The 10,000-nt window shown below is 47.1% G+C and overlaps 1 protein-coding gene across 5 annotated transcripts in view; it reads left to right on the top strand.

The window, feature by feature from the left end:
• Positions 1–10,000, top strand: part of LOC105906153 (5-hydroxytryptamine receptor 4) — an 80,152-nt gene that overhangs the window by 46,556 nt on the left and 23,596 nt on the right. For all 5 annotated transcript variants that reach the window (XM_031568938.2, XM_031568937.2, XM_031568939.1 and 2 more), the window contains exon 6: positions 1,936–2,504. In XM_031568938.2, the coding sequence (XP_031424798.1) occupies positions 1,936–2,504 (569 nt within the window). The remainder of the gene's footprint in view (positions 1–1,935; positions 2,505–10,000) is intronic.

Genomic DNA, 10,000 nt, shown 5'->3' with positions numbered 1-10,000 from the left:
GTGGAATCAGAATCAGAATCAGAATTGTATTTATTGCCAAGTAGGTTTACACCTACCTGGAATTTGCTCTGGTGTATAGGTGCATACAGTAAACATAACATAACATACAAACACAATAAGTACTACACATAACATAAAACATAAAAACACAAAAGTACTACACATAGGAAAAGTACTACACATAAGAACAAAAAAACACAATATATAAGATACAAATATATAAAAAAAGTATATAAAAAAGTAAAGTGGAAAGTAAAATGCAAAACAGGAGTGCAATGTGAATGTGCAATGTGCAATGTAATGTGTGTTAATGTAACACAGACTTGAGGTGTGGGGGTGGGATAAGAGTCCAAGTCAGTCAGGAGAGAAGGTCATGGGAGATGAGATGGCATTAGAGTGTTTGGCCAATTAATAAAAGTGAAAGGTCTGAATTTTAATTAATCCTGAGAGTTCTGCCAGTTTCTAAAGAGAACTTCAGTTGAGTGCTCTCTGCTTGTGGGTGTGTGTTTGTGTGTGTGTGTGTGTGTGTGTGTGTTTTGATGCCTTTGCGGTATGACTACAGATTAAATAGCTGTTCCTCTCCATCCAGATTGGTGCAAAGCATAATATTATCCCATCGCCATAAAACCATTGTCTGCCGTTCCGGATCCTCGTGTCCTTTTGACACTTCAGTGTTGGCCCTCATGTGCCGCTGTGCAAACAACATAGTCCTCATCACAGCCATGCTCTGCTTCATTGACTGTGTGTGTGTGTGTGTGTGTGTGTAGACTGTGTGTGTGTTTGTGTGTGTGTGTGTGTGTGTGTGTGTGTATGTGTGTGTGTGTGTGTGTGTGTGTGTGGACACTGTGTGTGTGTGTGTGTTTTGTGTGTGTGTGTGTGTGTGTGAAACTGTGTGTGTGTGTTTGCAGTGTCTATACTGTGTAAATACTGTGCCCAGAGACCAAAGACTTGCCTAAACACTCCAGTGTGTACAGAGCCATTGGTACTGATAAGCGCTCAGATGTCTATCAGAAGGCCACTCATGTTAAGAGTTTGTTAAGTGTTTTACAAATGTATCAAATATTTTGCAAGAGTAGTAAGTACTAAAAATGTAAAGATGTAAAGCACCCACGATATGAAATACCTCTCCATGTTAAATTTCTGCTATTGGCTAGGGACTTCACACAGTGTCACTTTAAAGTCGCGTTTCTCAAAGTGTGAGGCGCGCCCCACTGGTGGGGAGCAGAGACGTGACAGGTGGGGCGCGAATGGACGTGATGAACAGGAGATTTTTTTTTTTTTACCCCTGATCTGTAGCAATTAAACAACAATGTATTAACATTAGATGGGGGACTGGGATAAAAATGTGACCTAATTTTGATTGACGTCGGCGTATCAATTGCAGCGGGACAATGAAAAAAAAAAACTTTCCCGGAGCATGAAAGTGTAGTTGGCGATAGGCTAATATTAACGTTATGGATACATTTGTGACACAAGGATTTACACCATTGCACTTTTATTTTCTCTATTTCTGAACTGATGTTATTTATTATTGATTTGCTCTTTTTTTGTTTTGTTATTTGTTTTTGATTAAGATTTAGAATTTTGCGTTATTTCAATAAATTTGACAATTTTAAGTTTGGCCTACCATGTTATTGGAGCGATGAGGGACAGGTGGGACTTGAAAAGGCCCCCTTGTTCAAAGTGGGGAATGACAGAAAAAGGTCAAAAAGGTTAATTTAATGTGTAGTTACTGAAATGTTATACGAGTGCTGTGAGTTGTGTTTATTTATTATGTATTTACTGATATGTTATATGACTGTTGTGAGTTGGTGTAAGTATCCATGAGTTGGTATAAGTATGTATTAATTGGTGTAAGTATGTATGAGTTGGTGTAAGTATGTATGAGTTGGTGGAAGTATGTGTGTAACCGTGTTCATGTTTGTCCTGAGGCAGATTGAGATGCGGAGAAACATTGGGAACAACGGCACGGTGTGCGTCTTCATGGTCAACAAGCCGTACGCACTCACCTGCTCAGTGGTGGCCTTCTACATCCCGCTGGGCCTGATGGTGCTGGCCTACCAGCGCATCTACGTGACGGCGCGCGAGCACGCGCGGCAGATCGGCGCCCTCCAGAGGGCCGGAGGCGCCGCCTCGTCCTCCGCCAGCGACAGCGCCGCCCACCAGCGCAACCACCGCATGCGCACGGAAACCAAGGCGGCCAAGACTCTGTGCATTATCATGGGCTGTTTCTGCCTGTGCTGGGCCCCCTTCTTCATCACTAACGTGGTGGACCCCTTCATCGACTACACGGTGCCCGAGAAGCTGTGGGCCGCCTGCCTCTGGCTGGGCTACATCAACTCCATGCTCAACCCCATCCTCTACGCCTTCCTCAACAAGTCCTTCCGCCGTGCCTTCCTCATCATCCTCTGCTGCGGACGGAGGCGCTACCGGAGAGCCTCGATACTGGGGCCCCGCGCGCCGTGCACCGCCACGCAGATCAACGGATCCACGCACGTGCTCAAGTAGGTAATGCGTGCACACACACGCTGCTCATGGAGATATGCAGACAGACACACGCGCGCACGCACACACACACACGCACACACACACACACACACACCACACACACACACACACCACACACACACCACACACACACACACACACACACACACACACACACACACACACACAACACACACACGCACACATATGCAGGGAAACACACAACTAAATGCAAACACACTCACATATGGGTCTCGGCATTCATCTTCTCCCTAACTCATATAAACATTTACACAGACACACATGCACACACACAAACACACACACAGACGCACGCACACACACACACACACATGCACACACACATACACACACACACACACACACACACGCACACACATACACACACACACACACACACACACACATGCACACACACATACAGAGGCTCATTCAGGCACTACAGTCATGCAATGAGAGACCTTAGACTGATCCCTTCTCATGAGACCTACACGCCACCCATGGCTGTATATGTGACTTAATTTCACCTCCCAACAACATGCTCCATTAAAACACCTCTTATATCTATTCCATTAATAACATCCTATCATAACTAGAAAGGATAGTTATATTCTCTAAAACAGCCTATACCTCCCACCTCCACTTGTTCTACTGCTTTTATTAGAAGTCCTTTAAATGCCTATTTCATAATCCTAATGAGTGAGGGATGCTATTATGACTTGTTAGATGCTAAAAATGCTCTTGCTGTTGTATTAGAGGGTACTTAGAGCTTGTTATGCTACCTAGTCATGAGTTACTATGGAGATGCCTGTGGTTTTACAGTAATGGAGCTGATGTCAGAGATGAGTATCTGAGCAACCAATCTGCTCGCTCCTACTCCTTCTCCCACTTACACAGCTGTGTATCAGGAGAGCAAGTGAGGAGGTAGAAACCCATTTATGCCACGGAGAAAATACCATTTTGCAGGGGGAATGTTATTTGCGAACCCAACTGTAAGTCCAGGTCATTTACTCAGCTATAGATTTAGATAAATATCTTTTGTGTGAGTTCAGCCAGTCAGGGACGTGTAAATATGTGTATATACTGGCTGGGTTCCAGTTCATTTGAACGACTAAGCGTAGCTTCCTGGACTATCTAAAACAGAAGGCAAGTTTCTTTCTATAGCACATTCACACACACACACACACACTGGTAATTCAAAGTCCAAAAGGCTGGGGTCACCACCGCAGCCCTGGCCGGCGCCAGAACATCATGCTGGATTAGGAAGCCAGGAGAAGTGGCCTTCTCTGAGAGTGTGTGTTCGGAGGAGAGCTGCTCCCCGGGTCTCACTCCTAGCTCCATGCCTCCGCTGGTGTGTGTGGAAGTAAAACTCAGACATCGGTGTGTCTGAGGGTCATGTCAGCTCATTTCCTCTCCCGGTCTATCAGCCCGCGGAGCGACTGTGTGGCTGGACTTGACCTTTGGGAAAGCTGACCCCGGTGACCCCCTTCGTCTCGCGCCACAGCCTCCACCGATCTGTGCTCCTCCCCTCTGTTGACCTCTCTGGGAAAACACACACACACATAACACATACACACACACAAACACACACATACACACACACAAACAAACACACACACACACACACACACACACACACACACACACAAACACACACAAACCCACACACACACACACACACACACACACACACACACACACACAAACACACACACACACCTCATCAGGTGGACACTCATCTTTGTCCTCGTGCCTCGTGCCAACTGCACGTGTTCACAGCATGAGACGCTGGCACCACTCACAGTCTGTCTGTATACAGTATGTGTGTGTGTGTGTGTGTGTGTGTGTGTGTGTGTGTGTGTGTGTGTGTGTGTGTGCATGCTTGCATGTGTGTGTGTGTGTGTGTGTGTGTGTGTGTGTGTATGCTTGCGTTTGTGTGTGTGTGTGTGTGTGCATGTGTGTGTGTGTGTGTGTGTGTTTGTGTGTGTGCATGCTTGCGTGTGTGTTTGTGTGTGTGTGTGTGTGTGTGTGACTGCCACACAGCCTTTGCTTGTAGGGGGTGGTGGTCTGACTCTGTACACATTCCCAGCCTGTTCGTAGCAGACTGCTGACAGACGTCTGGCCAGGCTGAGAGAGGTGACCCCGTCAGCATGCTTAGAAAAGCTGAGCCTACTCTAGCTGGGCTGAAGGCTCACTTTCCCATGAGACACTCATGCAGGGGAGGGAGGGGTCACTTGGGTCGTTCTTCTCTTAAAAACGCTTCTCTGATAGGAGCTGTGATTAGTGGTGTTCTTCTCCAACTCGCAGGCATTCAGTAGCCTCCTGTTCACACAGATCATGCAGTTAGAGAAGCGAGGGGGGAGGGGGGTCAGGGAAGGAAGGAAGACAAGAGAGAGAGGGAGAGAGAGAACTGAGAGATGACTTGAATATTCCCTTTATTGGAACTAGTATCTGAGGACACAGAACAATCTTGAGAGATAGGAAGAGAGGAAGTCAAAGAAAAAAAAAGAGATGGATAGGCATAATCTTGAGAAAAGGGAGGGAGCTCATTCTGGATAAATACATTTAGAAGAGTTAGAGAGCTATAGAGAGCCAAGGAGCGTGAGAGAGAGAGGGATGTGTACCTGATGGATGTGTACTGATGGATGTGTACCTGATGGATGTGTAGCTGATGTAGGTGTACTGATGGATGTGTACCTGATGGATGTGTGCGGATGGATGTGTACCTGATGTAGGTGTGTACCTGATGGATGTGTGCGGATGGATGTGTGCTGATGGATGTGTACTGATGGATGTGTACCTGATGGATGTGTACCTGATGTAGGTGTGCTGATGGATGTGTGCTGATGGATGTGTGCTGATGGATGTGTACCTGATGTAGGTGTGTACCTGATGGATGTGTGCGGATGGATGCGTGCGGATGGATGTGTACCTGATGGATGTGGAATGTAGTGCCATTCCTCCACTGCTCCTCTCAGCACAGTTGACTCCCCTCACCAGGCCATCCATCCGCCCACTGCTCACATGCTGCTGCTTCCATAGTTAGCCCTGCAACTCAGAATGGATGGATGGGAGGTTACGCCTCTGTCTTTCTCTCTCTTGCTACACACACACACACACACACACACACACACACACACACACACACACACACACACACACACACACACACACACACACACACACACACACACACACACACACACACACACACACACACACACACACACACAGACACACTCACACACACTCACACGGATTCACTACTGAACATCCTCGATAATTATCACATCTCATGACACACACTCACACGGATTCACTACTCAACATCCTCTATAATTATCGCCTCACTTATACATCACCTTCTCTCCCTCCATCTCTGTCTTTAATTAGTCCCTCTCTCCTTCCCTCTCTCTTTCCCTCTCTACAGCCCTCTCTTGCTTTCTCTCCATGTGTGTTTTTCTCTCTCCTCTCAATGGACACTTCATCTCAATGTCTCTCTCATCTAGCTCATGTTTATCATCCCCTCATAGTATCCACCTGACATGTGAGATGTCTCTATTTACTTATTTTCCTCACCTGTCTCTCTCTCTCTCTCTCTCTCTCTCTCTCTCTCTCTCTCTCTCCCTCTCTCTCTTTCTTTCTCTTAAGCACTTTGAACTGCAACTCTTGTACGAAATGTGCTATATAAATAAAGTCTTACTTACTTACTTACTCTCTCTCTCTCTCTCTCTCTCTCCCTCTCTTTCGCTGAAATCCACTGGTCCCCTTAAACCGACTCACAGGGGACATCTGTGTTGCCAGAAGGACTCATCTATGTGTGTTAGTTATACACACAACATCGATCGATCACAAACAGCTTTGCTGGAGCACAGAATGGCTGATACAGTAGTTCCCAAACTTTTAATGGCAACCCCTCTTGACAAAAGAAAATGGTGTAAAGATCAACTGTCGCATTTTTATTCACATTGTTTCTACAGTTGATTAATTAAAAATTCCGAATTTAATTTCATCGATCAATTAAAATGTATAGCGACTATGCTGTAAGAGCAATTAAATTAAATTAAATGTATATAGCGCCAAAACGATCAAATTGTCTCAAGGTGCAAGAGCACTGGCACACTTGACCAGTTGTAGGCTGTTTAGGGTGGCCTGGGGGGCTTTTGAGAGCCACTGAGTGACTCATATAAGCACAATCACTGGCAGGACTGTGTTTTCTTTGTGGGTTATTGTTATGGATGGAAAGGTCATGATTTGTACCCGGAGACTCACAGGGAAACACATATAGAAATAGGTGTTTCTGAATGGTGTCTGCCCAGACACAGAGTTTCGTCTCCTCTCCTCCAGGGTGTTACCGAAGTACGATGAAATAACGGTGAGAAATCACCCAGACCCAGACAGTAGTCTTTCATTTACAAAACATCTTTATTTGTGTGTCTCATGGCACTGAGAATGCATAACAAGCAGACACATGAACTCACACACATACATGATGAAGCCTTTGAGAATACACAAAAAGCAGACACATTGACTCTCACACGAACATGATGAAGCCTTTGAGTGACACACACCAATGGTACTGTACTAGTGTCCATCATTCAGTCTGCTTTGTTCAGACGGACAGTCAGGGGGCTTCATGTGTGCCCAATACATCTCTTCTCCCGACCGGTTTCCGGCAGATGGATGCTCCGATAATAAGTCATTAACAAACCCTCCAGCGTCATGGGACTGAAATTCAATGAGTGCTCCGGAGTCCAAATGCACATAGACACACACACACACACACACACACACACACACACACACACACACACACACACAAACACACAAAGCCTCAGAGAGTGAAGAAGTCATCACAGCCTTATATATAATACATGATTTGTTTGGTTAAATTATTCATCACAGCATTATTTGTTTATTTATTTGTTTGTTTGTTTATTCGTTAATGACTGTTCTTTCATGCATTACTCGTTTCTGACATTTAGCAGTAGGGAGTGTGGGCAGGGCCGAAGAGAGAGAGAGAGAACAGAGTCCACCTTTATAATAAGCACATCTCATCATCTTTCTTTAAATCTTTCATGGTGTGTGTGTGGGTGTGTTTGTGTGTGTGTATGTGTGTGTGTGTTTGTGTGTGTGTGTGTGTGTGCGTGTACACACTCTAGATGGGGGAAGAGCTGTGAGGGGATCAGATGTTTTGCAGGGTGTGGAATAGAGGGAGAGAGAAGAGAGGGACAGAGGCAGTGAGGGAGAGAGGGAGAGAGAAAGAGAGGGATAGAGGAAGGGAAGGAGAGAAAAAGAGAGGGATAGAGGAAAGGAGGGAGAGAGAAAGAGAGGGATAGAGAGAAAGAAAGGGATAGAGGGAGTGAGGGAGAGAGAAAGAGGGGGATAGAGGAAGGGACTTAAAAGAGACATGCCAGCAACACAAAGTCGAGGATTCAACTCCCAGGGAGCACACACACACACACACACACACACACACACACACACACACACACACACACCTAGATTAACATGTGACCCTTACCTGTGCCATGGGTCACGTTGGGATCTGCTCAGTGAAGAAAAGGCAATAGGACAGACCTGAAGGTGGGAACAGACCTGATGGCAATAGGACAGACCTGAAGGTGGGAACAGACCTGATGGCAATAGGACAGACCTGAAGGTGGGAACAGACCTGAAGGTGGGAAGAGAAGCAATATTAAACAGTCACTGGTGCATTACAGCCAGTGCAGGTTGCCAAAACACCTGTGCCAAATGTCGTGAGGCACAGGTACCCAAACAAACAGCATAACCACTTAAGAAAAGATAATGTTTATGTTTATTACACACGCACGCCCAACCATCTGAGGCTGTGGGGTTTTGCTCTTTCGACTGTTTCTGTGAAGTCTGGGAAGGAGTTTGTTGTTTCTGTATTTCAGGAATGAAGTAGCAGTAACTATGCAGGAGGGATGCAATGTTCAGATGAATCGTGTGTTTGTGTGTTAATACCTCGGTATTACCACGGTGACGCTTTCGACAGAGTAGTGTGCTCAGAACACAAGTAGGCTCTAAGAGCAGTGGCAGGCCTAGGGCCATGGCTGTCCTCCAGAAGCATGTAATGATTAGTAAGAGTAAATACGGGAATCCAGCAGGGCCTGGGAGGCACCCGGGAGGAAGTGGATGTGTTTATTGTATGTAGTTGTGGCTCCGTGGATTAAACATGTCGGCTGCGGCGTTACACAAAACCCCCTTTCGCAGGAACGCAGCCTTCTCCGGGCGCTGAGAAACCCAGACGTGTTTCGGCTCGAAACATGAAAATGTTTGTGTCTGTTCAAAGTCCCGCTCGCCAGAAGTCTCCTGTAAACATGTAAACATGGCACGATGATTGAGAGGCGGTCCCCACCTCCCCCCCTCCATCTCCACCCTCTCTAACCACCCACCTACCTACCCGCCCCACCGCTCTCGAGCCCCCCCCGACCCCCCCACTATGTGCCTGTTGAGCTTGGGTCCTCTTGGCCAACATCAATCTGGAAACAGTTTGTCGGTGCTCTAATCCTGCGGTGAGCGGTGGAGCAGAGCTGGGCAGGGAGAGAGGGGCAGAGGGGCTGGATGGGAGGCAGGAAGGGGAGTGAGCCCAGGTCTCTGAGCAGCTGTGAGGGCAGCCGGTGGGCCAGCAGTGGAGCCCCCCAGGGCACGGAGACGGATCGGGGGACAGGGAACGATTAGCCGGGTGGCGATGGCCGCAGTCTAAACACTTTAAACTTTTTTCCTCTCGCTCTTTCTCTCTCTCACACACACACACACACACACACACACACACACACACACACACACACACACACACACACACAGATGCATCTGAGCACTCCATGCTGACCTGAAAAGCACTCCAGGTAGAGGCTTGTTTGAGAATGTATCCAGCCCTCAGATGCCCTGCCTTGATCCACCATTGATGTGGCCCTCATGCAAACCTGATGCAGCCTTCACATGGGCCTCTCACAGCTCTGCACTGGCCCCGATCAGACGGCCTCGACTGTGGAAGAAGTCATCGATGTGCATGTCGTTTCTGAGGTCAGAAATTATTGGACAGGTTTGGAACTTAACGTGGGGATGTATCGATTTGTGTTCTGTCAGAGAGTCCTGCGGGCATGATTTAGTGCCTGGGGAAGTTTGGCCCACAGCTCCACATCTAATGAATCACAAGTTCTCTAGGAAGTTTTTCGGAGCTTTCAAGACTTCTGATACAATGCAGCCACGATAATTAGACGAGGATGAAGAGGAGGGTCAGGCCCCTGGCGAGATCCCCGGTCTCGTGTTTCATTAAAACTGAATGCCCTTACGCCAGTCAAGAGCCTGCCCCCCTCAACCATACACCCACCGTTGAGTGTTTGAAAAAGCAAGCACGCTTGCAGACGGGGCTGATTTGAAAGCCGCCGCTAATTTAGCAGGACTCCTCCACCCTCCATCTTCCGCTCCTCCGCAGGAAGGCGAAGCGCGCTGGGCTCTAATATCT

Source organism: Clupea harengus, chromosome 6 (assembly GCF_900700415.2).
Source record: "Clupea harengus chromosome 6, Ch_v2.0.2, whole genome shotgun sequence".
In the NCBI taxonomy this organism is placed as follows: Eukaryota; Metazoa; Chordata; class Actinopteri; order Clupeiformes; family Clupeidae; genus Clupea; species Clupea harengus.
Note: the sequence above shows the minus strand (reverse complement) of the source record. Positions and strands in the feature narration are given on the sequence as shown.